This window comes from Antechinus flavipes, chromosome 6 (assembly GCF_016432865.1).
Source record: "Antechinus flavipes isolate AdamAnt ecotype Samford, QLD, Australia chromosome 6, AdamAnt_v2, whole genome shotgun sequence".
NCBI lineage: Eukaryota > Metazoa > Chordata > Mammalia > Dasyuromorphia > Dasyuridae > Antechinus > Antechinus flavipes.
In genome coordinates this window covers 204,564,483-204,581,559 of record NC_067403.1, presented here as the reverse complement: position 1 = coordinate 204,581,559, position 17,077 = coordinate 204,564,483, and the positions used below count along the sequence as shown (strand labels likewise).

At 34.7% G+C, this 17,077-nt stretch overlaps 1 protein-coding gene across 2 annotated transcripts in view; it reads right to left on the bottom strand.

Moving 5' to 3' along the window:
* The window catches only part of HPS5 (HPS5 biogenesis of lysosomal organelles complex 2 subunit 2), a 53,288-nt gene that overhangs the window by 28,886 nt on the left and 7,325 nt on the right, over window positions 1-17,077 (bottom strand). The window contains exons 2-8 of one of the 2 annotated variants that reach the window (XM_051966522.1): window positions 10,562-10,723; window positions 8,301-8,411; window positions 5,845-5,909; window positions 4,376-4,568; window positions 3,842-3,975; window positions 818-1,030; window positions 412-483 (exon numbers count right to left, since the gene is read on the bottom strand). In XM_051966522.1, the coding sequence (XP_051822482.1) occupies window positions 412-483; window positions 818-1,030; window positions 3,842-3,975; window positions 4,376-4,568; window positions 5,845-5,909; window positions 8,301-8,411; window positions 10,562-10,723 (950 nt within the window). Of the gene's footprint in view, window positions 1-411; window positions 484-817; window positions 1,031-3,841; window positions 3,976-4,375; window positions 5,705-5,844; window positions 5,910-8,300; window positions 8,412-10,561; window positions 10,724-17,077 lie in introns of those variants that run through there. The other variant, XM_051966523.1, reaches the window with a different exon arrangement.

Genomic DNA, 17,077 nt, shown 5'->3' with positions numbered 1-17,077 from the left:
GATGAACATAAAATTAAAGTTCTTCTAAAGATATAAATATTAAACTTCTAAAGAATAAGCCCACAAAACACCTTTCTGTGAGAGATCCTTCTAATTAAGAGATGAAAACATATATATCTAAAGTAATTTTGAAAACTGAAATGGGGAATTATAAAAATAGGACACAGTTCTGGGATCTCTTGGTCCCAGTCTTTAATATAATACAATCTTTGATATGATAGTCCAAATTAAAAGAATTAATCATTTCCTTTCTGCCACTGGCAACTCTTTTAAAAAATGAGGCATTAAAAACAACTTTAAAAGACAATCAATTAAAAAATGTTTTTAAAAAGGAATCAATGAAATGAGAACAACATTTTTGCATTTTTGAAGAGAAAACTGGAAATAAGAAAACTAGTAGTAGAGGCTTACCTTATATATAAGAGTTTGGGAAAAATCAAAGACTGAGATGACCCAACTGTATTATTAAATTCAGGCTCTGATCTAGGAAGTAAATAATATCCTCTTTAATGACTTGGAACATCTATTTTATTTTTACTTCACGTTTAAAGAAAACAATTTCTGGGGAAAATAAAAGTTAAAACCACAGCAGGTAAGAAAAAATGCACTCAAATTAGTCTCATTAAATTCTTTTATGATTACTATCAAAAAGCCCTTAAAACATTTGCATTATAGGTATATTGCCTCTCATCCAGAGAGGGCAATTAATAAATGATCCTTGAAGGACTAATTGGGAAATATATTTTGCACTTAAGAAATATCAAGCTTTTCCCATGAAAAGTTTAAAATGACCACAGACCAGTCCTACAATCCCTACCTTAGATTAATCACAGGAAGAGGTGATGAAGAAAGAAGTTTCTTGAACTGGTGTGTACTCAGAACTTCCCCATCAAAGCTCACTTCCCACATTCTAGAGCCAGGGCGAGCGCAATATATTAGAGGCTGCTGAGTCCCAGAGCTTCTTCCTGGGAAAAAACAAGCTCCATATTCTCCATCTCTTTCCTTAGTACCAATTTTCCAAAATTTTTCCCTAATAATAAAAAAAAAGAAGAGGGATGGGACAAGTTATGTAGGCTTATAACAAGATTAAAAGCAACAATACGGCAATTAAATACAAGGCCTAATAGCCACAGCATATAATGGTATGTATCTTCCTTACTGTTGTTCCCCTAATATGCAAACATACTATTATCATATAACTATATCAAGAACTTGAAAAAGTTTAGCATTTCTAATGTTCTTTTATATTTTTAGTTTACTTTCAGGTTGTCTTATGTTTATTAATTGCTTCATAAAGGCAGAATACAATTTAGAGACAAAAACACTAGAAAAAGTAAATAAACAATTGACATTAAATTTCTCTGATGTTTAAAAAATTATAACTTGTCCTATCATCATTGTTGTCATCAATAAAATATGAATACTATTATATTGCACATATATACATTACATATGATATAACTATACAGTTACAGATATAGATGTAAGTTCTCTAATTACCTCCTTGAATAGAATGTCACCAACCCTTTTCATATTATCAATAGATCCTAATGCAATAGTTCCATAAATGTTTTCCAAATGAACAATTAACTTATTTTCATTTGAAAATTCCTGTATTAAATGTCTTCTGTGGGCAGAGCTTTGAGAGGAGATATATCCTAGAGCTTAATTTCCTCTTTCTCCAACCCAAGGCAGTCTTCTCTCCTATTTGTTGGCATTTCAAAAGGAAGATGAACAGTGATAGAAAGAGGAAAACCCAAATCATTTCATTTCGTTGCCCATTTCTTCTAAGGTGATTTTCTTTATCTTCCTTTAGGTGCTTCCCTCTTTATATTAGTTTTATACTGTTCCTCACACACAACATCCCACCTCCTCCTCTGTATCTCAGCACTGGCTGTCACCTTTTTGCACCTCTGCCTTTGAAACCTCTGTTCCCTTCAAGATTGAGCTCAAATAAAAATTCTTTTATGAGATTCTTCCAAATATTTCCTAATAGCCCCTTAAAAATGTCTATATATTTTGCACCTACTTGTGAGTTATTTTTAAACAATTCAACAATAGCAGTTATTTCTTTTTTTTTTGTCTCCACATCCCTAGTACTTAATAAGTGTTTACTGAATTAAAATGAATTATTCAGAAGTGATAGTGATAGTAAAAGGTAATTTGGGGATAAATGATGGGGAATAAACTAAACTAATTAAAAATTAGCATAATCATTTTAAATATTAGGGTATCGATGTTTCCTATAATTATCTTCCAGATACAGTACTATTCGCCTAAGGACATACAGCACATAAACAGAAAAGCATACAGAGCAAATTTCAATGTAACACTTTGACTTTTCTCTCTCCTTTCTGTAAACCAATCAGATCATTTTCAAGTTCTATAGATTCTACATGTACAGCATTTCTCTCACCCATCCCTTTCTCTCTACATAGTCAATACCCTTGTAAAAGCCTTAAATGTACCTCCTTCCTGTTCTCCTCTCTACTGCATCCTCTATAAAGTAGCCACAATAATCTTCCTAAGGGACAAGTTTGACCATTTTATTCCCTTGCTTAAAAAATGGCAGTGGTAGGACAGCTAGGTGGTACAGTGCATAGAGCACTAGCCCTGAAGTCAGGAGGACCTGAGTTCAAATCTGGTCTCAGATACTTAACACTTCCTAGTTGTCAGACCCTGGGCAAGTCACTTAATCCCAATTGCCTCAGCAAAAAAATAAAATAAAAATGGTAGTGGTTCCTTATACCTTAAAGTACATAATACAAAGTTGTCAATCTAGTTTTTAAGGCCCTACACAACCTGGTTTTAACTCACTCCTCCATCCTTGTTTCCATTATTCCCTTTTACATAAACTATATTCCATTCTTCCTGTTAAGAGAGAATATAGTCAAATGTGTAGGATAAGTTGTAATTGTCTATAGACAATTAAGTTTTTTTCTTTTGTGTTTTGTTTTACCATATTCAAGGTTTTCCTTTACTTTTAATAACTGCTACTTCTGACTTTGGTTCTTTGGCACTCTCTCTCCCTGGCTACTCGAAATATTTTTTTCTTTAAGCTAAAAGCTTTGGGATTTAACTCTTCCATTTCTAGATATATTAAATTTGAGATCTCTTTCAGTTGACCTACAGATTCTTATATTTTCATTTTGCCCTAAGGTTTTAGAAGTTCTCAGCAGCTTTCTTTTATACTTTCGTGAAATATGAAATCTAAGATTTCTGTTTGGTGATGGCTTTGGGGGAATCCAATTATTCAAATTTTCAGCACATTTTCTGGTCAATTGTTTTTGATGGTAAATCCCATATAATATTTCTTTCTACTTTATTCTAATATTTCTTGTTTCACTGAAGTTTTTAGTTCTGCTTAATCAACTCTTAACTTAAAGAATGTCTACTACCTGGGTAAGGTTTTCCACATTCCTATCTAAGTTTTCTTTTCTCTGTTCAAGCAATTTCAAAGGAGAATGAACTGCATTAGGAACTGAGTTTCAGATCACTTCAGATCTTTAATAAGAGGTCAATTCTCCAGGACCATTTTCTGAATTTTTGAGGAATTACTAGTTAACTTCCTTTCCACCTATAGGATTCCATGGTTCCATGTTCTTTTTCATTAGTGTACATAATTGCAAACATACTTTATTTAGCCTACTTTGTTAGTGAATATGGAGAATTCTAAAACTATCCACTGTATCAAAAGTATACATGAGAAAAATGAGACAAACATCTACTTTCTCCTTATAAAAAACATAAAGACTGATAAATAGAAATAAGGGTAAAATTTGTTGATTAATTTAAACTACTATTTAATAAAAATTACAGCATATGATGCAACCAAATTTACCTCTCAGTATCGCATAAGAAGGACCGAGTGAGTGAAGACACAAGCAATCTTCCATCCAAATAATCTAACTGTACTATTCGAGAGTCAACTGTTGTTATTGTCTGAACTGGGAACATCACAAAGGTAGCAGATGCCTAAATGGTTAGGGGAAGGGGGATTAGAAGAGCAGTATATAAAATAAAAATTTATTTCATCACAGAATAATGAAATATTATAATTTAAACACTGTTCCCTTTTTGTTTCCAATTTCAAAAGTTTAGATATTAAAATAAAGCAAATCAAAATGCAACTTTTTTAAAGTCATATTTCTTGTGAGGATGTTGGTGCCTAATAAAAAGTTTCAAAATAATTAACTTTACAAAGAATTTAAAATACAAAACCTAAAAACACTGTGTTATCTCCACCAGTTAAACTTGGCTTTTACCACTTCTTCAAGTTGTACAGTGGCTATCGTGTTCTCCCATAATTTCAGAAATCTGTAAAACCATGCCGAACTCCTTTGCCCTATAGAAAAAGAAAAGAACTGTTTCCCACCTTTCCTTGTTTGGATGTGTTAACTTTGATGGCAGAAACTTTTCCCAAATGGTCTCCTGCAAAAACTCTAAGAACAGCTGTGTCCCAACAGAGAGATGTAACTCTCCGGCCTTTGTGTTCTGAAGATACATAAATCCGTTCTGGTTTCCCACGACGCTCCTGATTTAATTGCCAAACTACTACAAAACCTTGACTATGAGAATAAAGAGTCAAAAAGAAAAAATTACTAGCAAAACAGAGAATTATGACAATGAGTATCAATTTCTCAAAAAATAAGAGTTCTCCACCTACCATCTTATGAAGAAAAAAGATGGGGAAAAATAAACTTGGTATCTTAAATTTTGGAAAAGCAAATTTCAAATTTCAGTTGGGATTTTCTTTTATGAGAAGCAATTGAAGTTAAGTGACACACAGCTAGTAAGTGCTAAGTGTCTGAGGTCTGATTTGAACTCAGATCCTCCAGAGAAAGTGCTCTTTATCCACTGCACCATCTAGCTTGCCTCCAAATTTCAGATTTCAGAGATTAGAGCAAAAAGATTCCAAGGCAAAAGCCTATGAACAGAAGGTAAACCTGGATGGGAGTTTCCCAAGAATGAAATGTTGATGACACAAACACAACTGATTTTGATAAAGAAGAAAGGGGTCAACTGAGGGGATTATTAAAAAGACTGATATGATTAATCTAGAAGTCATCAACAAACTCAGATTTTAAAAGAATAGGAGGTGAGATCCTCCATCACCTAAAGAAGTGAAAGTTGGATCTGACTTCCCCATTCCAAATCTAAAACCTGAGAATTATATCCCTTCATGCTTTTTAAAAGGTAGTTTTATGTACCTGGATAAGATAAAAAAAATTTTAAATAGCTTATCATTAAAAAAAAAAAAAAGTACCAACACGTACAAAAATATTTATGGCAGTTCTTTTAGTAATGACAAAATATTGGAAATTAAAGAGATGATCATTAAGAGGGTAATGGTTGAATAAGTTGTGGTATATGAATGTAATGGAATACAACTGTGCAATAAGAAATGATGAGCAGGCAGATTTTAGAAAAACCTGGAAAGACATGAACTCGTGCAAAGTGAAATGAGTAGAACCACTGTACACAGTAACAGCAGCATTGTGTAATAATCTACTATAAATGACTTAGCTCTTCTCAGCAATACAATGATCCAAAACAATTACAAATGATTCATGATGTAATACAGATGAAAGCATACAATTTTCATTTTTTGTGTGTGTTTTTTCTTTTGGTCTCTTATTTACAACTATGCCTAATATGTAAATATGTTTGACATGATTACACATATATAACCTATATCAAATTACTTACCATTTCAGGAAGAAAGGAGGGAAGAGAGGAAAAGGAGAAAAATTTGAAATTCAAAATCTTATAAAAATGAGTGCTAAAAACTGTCTTTACATATATTTGAAAAAAATGAAATACTATTTTTAAAAGTCATCTTACCTAGTGGCTACAGCAACATAGTCATCATCATGTAAACAACAGGCAACCTGAGAAACAGCACCTTCCTAAAACAAAAAAAAATAAATAACAAAAAATGTCTTTATGAAATGTAGTTTGTATCTAAGATTAAAGAACATTGTTGTTTGCTCTCAATTTAGGGTTAAGATCACATTTTTCTTCCATTTACTATACACTTTTCCCAAAGGTAGAAATTATTTTTAATGAGACTTAAATGGCATAATATATGTAAAGCACTTTGTAAACCTTAAAATGTTACATGATAATAATTATTATATGAAACATACTAGAAAATTAAATTCTAAAATTCTAATTTACCAAAAGATTGATAAAAGTCTAGGATAAAAAATGAATTCTCTCACTTTTCTCCTTCCAAATATGTTTCCCATTCAATTCTCTAAAACAAATAGCATACCTAATAAGTACATGTACTGTTCAGTTTTATAAACCACTGAATTTCTGGCTTCTTTGCTAAAGCAAAAAAGTAGTCTGATATCCAGAGAATATCTGCAGTGAACTATGATTGGGAAAAAAAAACCAACTAAACTAAAAGCAACCCCTGATGACAAAGAATTTACATTCTACCAGGGATATGTGGGGGGAAATAAATGCATTTGTTGTTGTTGTTGTTATTGTAGTTATTTCAGTCATGTCCAGCTCTTCATGACCTCATTTAGAGTTTTCTTAGCAAAGACACTAGAGTAGGATCTACTATTTCCTTCTTCAGTTCATGAAGACACTGAGACACAGTTTTGTGCAGAATCACACAGGTGTTCAGTGTCTAATATGAGATCTGAACTCTGATCTTAAGTTTTCCTGACTCCAAGCCTGGAGTTCTAGCTAGCTAGCTGCCGCAATATAACCCAAATACACAGAATATTAAAACAAGCACATTTGAGGAGGTTAGAGTATGCCTAAAGGAAGGAAATTGGGGAAAAGGAGATATGTAGAGCAAGAAAGTTAATGGATTCTAAGAGATAATGAAGAGAAGAATATTCTAAGCATAAGATAGTAGTAAAGCATAAGATAAGTAGTAAAGCTTTAAAATCTCCAGTATACTTTATACATGCAATCCTCAAACAACACTATAAATTAGATGTTAAAGTATTATCCTCATTTCACAGATGAGGAAATTGAGGCCGAGATCAGTTAAGTGACTTGCCTAAGACCACACAGCATGTTATGTGTTTGAGTGATGATTAGAACTCAAGTGTTCTTGATTCCAGGTGTAGCTTTCTCCACTAAAGAAAACAGATGCCTCTGTGAATACAGGGAAAAGAAAGATGGGATTTCCAACTTTAGGAAAGAACTGATAGGTCAATATTTCTGACACAACATGGAATAAATCCAAAAAAGGTAGGTTGGAGCAAAATGTCAGGAATTTTGATCTAATCACAATAAATAATTAATGAACATTCTTGAACAGAATGAGTAAGAGCAGACTTTTGCCCTGGTTAACTTATTATAGCATCTACATAAGGGGAGGATGTGTTGTAGAGGGTAGAGAATAAAAGAAAAAACAAATGGAAGAGGATAGAGTCTACACTAGAGTAGTGGCCATATGTAGAGGGAATAGGAAAATTGAAAAAGATCTTTTAGATAAAATTTACTAAGACTTGACAACTTATTGGATATGAGAATCAAAGATGACCCTGTCGGAGTACATGCCTTCAAAGGAAATAAAGAAGTATAGAAGAAGTTTAAGAAAGATAAATTCTGATTAGAACAAATTTAAGAACACTCACTTTCAGAAGAAAAATGGTAATGCCAGAATGGAGGTTAGGAAAGAGTGTAGGGCTCCACACAAAGATTTGAGAATCATTTGCATAGAGATAAGTGAATACAAGAGAATACTAAAGGACGTTGAGGTGAGAGATGTTCGGAGATGGGAGATGAATAATCCAACAAATAAGAAGTGAAGACAAACATAATGAATTAAAGAGCATCACTATTATAGACTCAAATGAATGTCAGAAGTGAAATATTCTAAATTCTCTGTGTGTGTGTCTCTGTCTGTCCCTCCTTCCCTCTCTACCTCTCTTTCTCTAATTCTCTCTGTCTCGGTCTCTGTGTCTGTCTCCTCCTCCCCCCAGTCACTTTGCCTAGTAGTTTAAAATCATATACTGATTATTAAGTTCCTATAACACATACACCCCAGGGATCCTTTTTATATTTCCACAGCACTTAGCTTAGTGTCACTAAATATTCAATTAATACTATTGGTTTGATTTAACATACTAAGAAATCAAGACTAAAATTTCTTCTCAGAGCTCAATCATAACCATGTTTGGGGCAATGTGATTCCTTATGCAGATAGAAAGCCCTACAGAATTCACACCATTGATTCCTATGTGCCAAACTGAGTAATTCATAGACAAAACTGAATTCTCTCAGTGCTTTCCTGAGTAAGGAGTGTGGCAGGGCTTCTTTCATCTTACCCTGTGGGAAAGAAAAAGTCTCTGTTCCCAGCCTTCTTTTTGAATGAGGTTGAGTCCTCCTCCTGAACTGCCCAGGGCCAGCCACTTTCGAGACACAGCTATACTTGTACACTGAAAAGACAAATCAATCAATCAATCAACCAACCAACAAGAATTTCTTAAGCAAGCTTTCATTATGTGCTATGGGTACAAAGAAAACTAAAAATAGTACTTGATTTCAAAGAAATTACCTTCTAATAATGTAGGCAGCATGTCGATTAGTAGGCATACACAAGACACATACAGAGAAAAAGAGAGAGTAATAGAGGGAAAGGCATTTGTAAATGGGAGGAAGATAAGGAAAAGACTTCCTGTACAAGACAGCCTCTGAGCCACCTATTATGTGCTAAGCACTGTGGTAGGTGCTAGAGGAAACAGATACAAAAAGTGAAAGTTCCTGAACTAAAGAAGCTTATAGTCTAATGGAGTCAAAATTTGTATAACCATAAGCACCTAAACAAACTACATTATCAGAACTGTAGTCAATACCCTTGTTTTCATAATCTGTTGCCCACCTAATTTCTTATTCTGAAACAAGCCTACTAAATTACTATTGCTAATAAAATAATACTTTAGTAATATCTACAATGTAATATGGTATAATTATTTTGTGGTACTTTATAGTCAATCATGTTTCCTGTTTTCTAAAACAGCAAAAAAAGTTATTAAATTTGGTTCACTAAATTTTTTAAAGAACTTTCTTTGCACAAGGTACTAAAAGAATGAAATTCTTCTCCTTAAAATAGGAGCTACCATCCACAGAGCAGGGAAATGTTGAAGTGAGTCATATATATAGATATGGTAAAGTATGATAAGAGCAAAGGAAAAAGCCAGACAAAACACTCTCAGAAAATCTGAGAAGAAAAAAAACACATTTAATTGGCAAAAGGGTAAAAGTGGACATAAGGGAAGAAATGACACTAGAGCTGAGCCTTGAAAGAAGAACAGCATGATGACAGGGACAGACACGTTAGGAGTTTTTAACCAAGCCTATGGGAAGGTCCTTGAAAATTCAGGGATGAGACAACTGCTCATCTGGGGAAATAGCTAGCAATCCAGTCTGTGCTCAGGAGGCAGACAGCATGGTAAAAAGGCACGTCAAAGTCAGAGTGGGAAGGCTTTAAATGTTGGGCTAAGGTATTCCATTTTACCCCATAGGAAATAGAAATTTTAAATGAAATAACCACAAAACATTCAAATTCAAAATCACAGCACCAAATATGTCCAAATTAGAATCTATTACCTCCCTTGTGAACGGCCTGCCTCACCATCTTGTCAGTACTAAGTTCACAACCTTAGGAATGTCCTCAACTCTTTACTCTCCCTTAATTACCAATTCTACTAACTAAACACTTTTCTCATCCCCTTTTTTCCACTCATAAAGCCACTTCCTATTTTATTCTCAGCAGCCCTCAGCTACAAAATCCTTCTAAGTGTACTCTATGCTTTCAATCTATTCCCCAAATGATCCTCCATTACTGCCAAACTAACCTTCCTAAAACACAAGTAACCATGTTACTCACCTATCCAAGAATTCTCAGTCATTCTCTATTACCTAATAAGTCAAAATGGAAACTCCTCAAGCTAGCGCTTAAAACTTTTCTCAGTCTAGCTACAGTCTGTATTTCCAGAGTGATCTCATTTTAGACACTTTCCATTACAGTCAAATTGGCTTACTAGCTATTCCCCCAAACTAGTATTCCCTGTCTCCCTTCATTCACACAGGTTGTCTGACATTCTTAGAATATATTCTTTCTTCTTTGTCTCTTAATAAATTTAAACTTTCTTTGAAGCTCAAGTGAGCTGCCCTCACTTCCATGAGGCCTTTCTTGATCCCCCTAGTTGCTAATGTTCCAACCACTCTTAAACTATCTTCTAGTTTCCCCAGACCAACTCTGGCAGAACAGAAGCTTATGAGGGCAACAGCTATTTCTCATTCTACCTTTGGATTCTCAGTACCTAGCAGAGGGTCTTGTAAACAAGAGGTTTTTATTAAATGCTTACTGAATTGAACCTCTAAAGAGAAAAGCTATCTACATCAAATAATTACTCAAAAGAACAGAAAGATCCTCAGTGCTCAGAAGGACATAAAGCATTTCTAAGAAAAGTAAGAATCATTGCTTAAACATAAACTGAAAGGCAAATAATGTATTTGCTCTATGATGCATACAGATCATTGAAAATACTCAACAAATATAAAACAATGATTAAAAAAAGCTCACCTTCAAGCGACTGGAATCCAACCTGAGAGCAGATAGCAATGGATCCAAAGATTCAAATTCTGCCAGGACATGGCTGGAGGACTCTGGTATACCTGGAACCAAAGTCATCTGGCTAGTAAGGGAAATGGTAGGTATACAGTATTTCTCACTCTGGTGCTCAACCTGAAAAGATACAACAAGGGAGGCATGTTTGCTCAGAAAGCATTCATTCTAATGCCTCAATTAAGAAAGGAGGAATCTAAGGCCTATAAAAGATAGATGTTACCCACAGAATAAGTAGCAGAACCAAAAACTTAACCCTAGTCTATATATATATATATATATATTGGCTAAGGCAATTGGGTTTAAGTGACTTATATTTTGGCTAAGGCAATTGGGTTTAAGTGACTTACCCAAGGTCACACAGTTAGACAATGTTAAGTGTCAGAGGCCATATTTGAACCCAAGTCCTCCTGACTTCAGGGTTGGTGCTCTATATCCACTGTACCACCTAGCTGCCCCACCCTAGTCATTTTTTTAGTTACATTTCACTTTTTGTGGCTTCACTGATTTTCTTGGCAAAGACAATGGAACAGTTTGCTATTTCTTTGCCTGGCTCATTTTACAGATAAGGAAACTGAGGCAAACTGGGCTAAATGGCCTGTTCAGTGTCCCACAGCTATGAAGAGAACCGAATCTTCACAACCTGAGCACTATGGCTCCAACTTGACAGGGGGCCACCACCCTCACTGTCACCAGCCCATGGCCAAGGACAGACAGACAGGGGGCTGAGCAGTACACCTGGCCAACCTCACATTACTGCTCAACCAAGACTATTAGAATCTTTATAAAGTGTTAACTCACTGGAATTGATAGAAACAATGCTTATGTACTTATTACACCTTTGAGAGTTCACACATTAGCTCACACATTAGAGTTCACAAGTCTGGGAGATTCACAAATCAGGAACCCACAATCCCACTCTCTTGGACAGATTTGAGTTCACTTCTCTCAACCTTTGAGTTCATATCTCTAAAAGAGCATATTAAAAAGACAAACACTAGAGACGTTGAGGAGATTGAGAAAGCAGGATTCAGTAGAGGAGAACCAAGATTCAGAGAGAGCTGGAGGCTGAAGAGAGCAGAGGCAAAGGACAAGCTGCAAGAGCTCTTGGAACCAAGGAGGGAGAGAGGCCTCTAAGAAAACTAACCGAGCTATTTTGGAAGAGACAATAAAGGACTGTACTTTAACTCCTGGCTGCATTTGAGGTGATTATTACTTTGAACTGAAACTAAGGCTGCTTCCAGAAGCCCCCCAAGAAACCTGCTCACAGAGAACTATCATATTTTAGAAAAGAAGAACACTACCCAAGACGACACCCAAGTGCTACAAGAGCCGAGGACCAAATACACACCAAGTGGTGAAGCATTTTTCTCGCCTCAAAATGCATCAAATCTGACAAGTTTCAAAGCTGATGAGTGCTGAAGTATCACTGAATACAGATACATATACATACAAGTATGTAAATGTGTGTGTATAGATATACAGATTTCTATTTCTCCCCATATTTACTAAATTTCTCCTTTCTTCAATAATTAGGATAGTATTCTAACTGTATGAATATGGACAAGTCACTTAACTCTGACTGCCTGGAAAAATAATAATTTGTAGTACTGAATTTATCCAACACTGGCCAGATATAAGCTTTTAGTTCTAATTCAGGATTATCTATTGGATATGGATAATGGATATCTAATGGATAATGGAATTCAATCCACTTATCCATTTTTCTATTTTTGATCCAGTACGAGTTGATTCCGACAAATACCATTTTTAGAATTTTATATCTGTAACATATAAAAAGCTCAAGATATAGTTTCTAGATATTAATCATTTTATCAGTCATGCTAGCAATCATTAATAAAAGGAGTCAGTGACACTTTAGAATGCCAAAGAACTCTGCTGGAATCTACTAAACACTTAAATATCCTTGGAAAAGTGAGCATTGCTGAGAGAGAGAATCAACTGAATGGTTAAGAAATAATAAGAATATTTTATGAAGGTGTGAGGGGAAGATGATGCTGATTACTCAGTATTGGTCAATGAGACTTCTCTATGCCATATCAGCTAGTCCAAGGTAATCTAGCAAAAGAGAGAATCCACTTTTTCCTAGACCTATCAGAGCAAAATACAATAAGCTGATATCCATCAATTCATCTAAATTTTCTTTTTCCTTTTGAACCAATTTGATGAAGTCCCTCACATTATCAGTCCTGCACTTCAAAGGCTGCCTAAGTAACCCATAGGGGCTATTTTCTGAATGAGGAACCAGAAAAATCTTAGTCTTGATTTAATAATTGGTTACTAACAAAAGAGAAAAATCATTTCTCTTATAGTCAAAAGTTGAAGTTCCCTTTCTTTTTTTCTCTGTAATTCCCCAGCACATTCTTGCCCTCTCACTCATCCATATAAACATTATCATTTATGTAATTCTATGAAGTAGCCCACTAATTTTTTAAAAATTAGTATTGCATTAAATTTGTAAATTGAGTTTTTCTTTTTAAAACTATATTAACGTATAATATATTATTCAAATATATTCAAATAAAGTTAATATATATTAACTTTCTCCAATTTAATTTATTTTTAAATTAATTTTTTATTTTTATTAAAAATGTTTTATAGTTATTATGTCAGTTTTGTACGTATCTTGGCAGATTAAAGCCCAATACTTGGGACATCTGATTAATGCAAATTGTATTTCTTTATCAATTTGCCTGGTTTTTAAGTGAAATATAGAAATGCTACTCAATTGAAAGGATGTTATAGCTGATATTTATAAAGGACTTTCAAGTTTGAACACACATATCAAATCTCATTATTTACCTTATTTGAGTCTCACAATAATTCTGTGAAGTAGGCAAAGATGAACCTAAATTTCAGGAAGTGTGACTGACCCCCAGTAATACAACTGATGTCAAAGGTGGGATTTAAGTGTCATCTTCTACAAGAAACATGCCTAATCCCAAGGGTTGGTACCTCTCATCCAAACTATCTTATGCTTAACTACTTTATACATATTAATACAAGACTTTGCATTGTCTCAATACTTATTCTATACAGATTTATATTTATACTTGGTGTCTTTCCCATTGAAACATAAGCTCCTTGTGAACAATTTTGGCTTGTAGCCTTTCCAAATTAAGGAATTTACCATCAATGCAGTAGCTGACTTTAATGCCATGTTTGTCCTCATTGAAAACCTTTGACAACATGGCTCAAAACTTGCTTAAAAGCACAGGAGCAAGCACACAGCCTTGTTTCACTCCATTGGTGACTGGGAAAGCTCAAGAGCATTGTCCATTGTCCAGAACCCAGCCAAGCATGCCATCATGAAAGTGATGTGCTATGCTGATGCACTTCACTGGGCAATCACATTTTGACATAATTTTCCATACATCTTCACAATTAAAATGGAAAGAGTGCATGATTTTTTTATATGCAGATGAGTGTGCATTCAATGCAGTCTCCAAAGCTGAGATGCAACAAAGATGCAATATCGCTTCTCTGCTGCTCGTGCTAGTTTTGGCACAACAAGAAAACATAAGTCCTCCATCAGCCAGCACCGCACCATCAATTATAGCAAACGGTGAAGTTCTAGATGCCATGGATAAGTTCTCTTACCTTGGCAGTGTACTTTCCAGAGACATCCACACTGATGATGAAATTGATACACACATTGCCAGAGCCAGGTCAGTATTTGGGAGGCTCAGAAGGAGTGTGGGGAGAGAAGTGTTAGACACTACCAGACTGAAGGTCTGCAGAGTGCTGGCTTCACTGCTGGATGCCTGGGAAAGCTGGACAGTATGCCAGAGCCATGCCATGAAACTGAATCACTTCTATTTGAATTGTCTTAAGAAGATTCTGAAGATCACCTGGCAGGATGAGATCCCAGACACTGAGGTCCTTTCTCAAACTGAACTGACAAGCATTCCAACTCTACTGCAGAGAGTGCAACTCCAATGGGTTGGCCACATCATTCAAATGCCAAATATATGCTTGCCAAAAAAATTATTTTATTTAGTGTTCGCAAGGTAAGCAGTAAAAGTATCACAAGGACACCCTCAAGGTCTCGCTTAAAAACTTTAGAATTGATTGTATGACAACAGAAACACTGGCACAAGACCACCCAACATGGTGTGTTCTCATCATAGAAGGTTCTGTGTTCCATGAGCAGAACAGAACTGAATTAGCTCAGAAGAAACTCAAAATGTGCAAAGTGAGAAAAGCCACCTCAAATGTTCATAGGGACTATTTGTGTCCAACTTATGGCAGAGCATTCTGAATTTGTGTTGGTCTGATCAGCCACAGCTGGACACACTGTAACTTGACTCTAATATAATGATGTCATTTTGGTCCTCTTCGATAAAGAAGGATAACTTACCAACCAATCTTGTGAACAGGAATAGTTTATTTTTTGTATTTGTATTCCCATATAGCATATTTAAGCATCCTAGGCCCTTAGTCCTATCACACTGAGTTCTAATAGGTAAGCTTTAGACTAATTCACCTGAAACTAGGCCCCAGCAGTCATTTCTGCAGCAATGCTGCTTGCACTATGGGCCATTCTCCTTATCCCCCATCTACCTAAATATTGAACTCTAACCCTTGGATGCTAAATTGTGAGGGGTGAGCTTTTTGGTCAAATCAGGTCTCCACTCACTTCTAATTGCCCTTTATGTGCTATCTTCACTTAAATTCTAATATATTCTATATTATATTATGTAACATTACATAATAATATATTATATAGTATACTCTAAGTTCTTTTAGGAAGGGGACTCTACCTTGTATTTGTATTCCTACCTTAGCACAATGCCCAGCACAACCAAAATGCTTAATAAATGTTTTATCATTCATTCACTCATTATTGACAGTTTGACTGAAATTGAGATTTTTCCTGTTCAAGTTCTCATTTTATTCACTCTTCCTCACTTCCTTCTAATGTCTTGCTAAAGTTATTTTTAATTTTTTTAAAATGACTTGGACTTTCTACCTCAATCATCCACACATAAATATTTTAACTTCTTATTGTCTACCACCCTTTAGATTCTATCAAGATTGTTCAAAGTAGCACAGAGAACACTCTTGATTTATGTAAGTTAGTCTAGGACTACAGGATGCAGCAAGGAGTTACCTAGCTAATAGGAATTAAGTAAGGGAAGAGACACCCTAGTTTAAAATTTTCATGACAATTCAGACAAGTTGTCTGTACTATCTACCTCTAGCTCAAAAATACTTTTACCACTCTTGTAAACTTCTTCTCTGGCTTTCATTGTGCTTCCATAACACTAATACCAATTTTTGCCTTTAACCCTTTATCTGGATATTGCTTTGGGAATTATGTCTATGTCCTGTTGTTATTATGTCCTATATCTAATTCCCTAATTTTATTTTATCCTCTTTTGCCAATTCTGCTTTTCTGGAAAATCTTAGAAACAGCAGTAGTTTTTTAATGCCTAGAACACATATAATTACTTTGTTATATTCCTGAAACATTACCTATGTAAAGGTTGAAGTTTTAGTTTTTCTGTATTATCATCCTTAACTTCAATTTTTCTGTTTTCAAAACTTTGGAAAAATATTTTTGAATGGCTTCCTGAAAAATAAAGGCCAAATAATTCTCTCTCAACTTCTCTGGAAATCAAATAAGTCCCAGATTTCCTCTCCCTGATTTGTCCTCAAAATCTGTACTCCATCATTATTGCTTTCAAATCTTTCTGTCTCACTGAGAAATGGAGGTGATCCAAGGATCTTGAACACTGCACCACAGAGTATAAGCTATGGCAGCTGCTGCTGGAAAAGCTTTAAGTACACCTCTAGCAAAAATCTATGCTTGCTTTCTATGGAAAAGTATAGCTAAGTCCAAAGAGATTCCTCACCAGGAGGTTGGTTATAAAATGATGAATTCTTTATCATTATAATATTAAAAAGGAAAGGAGAAGAGAAAGGAGAAGGGAAAATATATATCCAATTGAATGCAGAATTCCAAAGAACAAGGAGAAATAAAGCTTTCTTAAATAAGCAATACAAAGTAACAGAAGAAAAAATTAAATTGTGAATATGTAACATCTCCTTTAAAAAAATTAAAATATCAAGGGAATGTTTCATGCAAAAATGAGCAAAACAACAAAAACAGACAATATAACAAATAAACAAAAATAAAACAAAAGCAGAATAAATTAAGAAGAGGGGGCAAGAATAAACTAAAGAACTATATAAGACAGATTTTAACATCACCAATAACTGATAACATAGCTAACAATGGTGTCCAATGCCCTGAAGAATGAAGTCAAGGGGGGCCAAGAAAACATTCCAAAAAATAAGGCTAGTAGAGGTGACAAGATTCCAGCTAAGCTAATTATAAAAGATAATGCTGTTAAAATGCCAGCAAATTTGAAAAAGTCAATGATAGATATTGCATTGGAAAAGATTGGTTTATGTTTACCAATCTAAAAAAGGACAATGCCAAAGAAT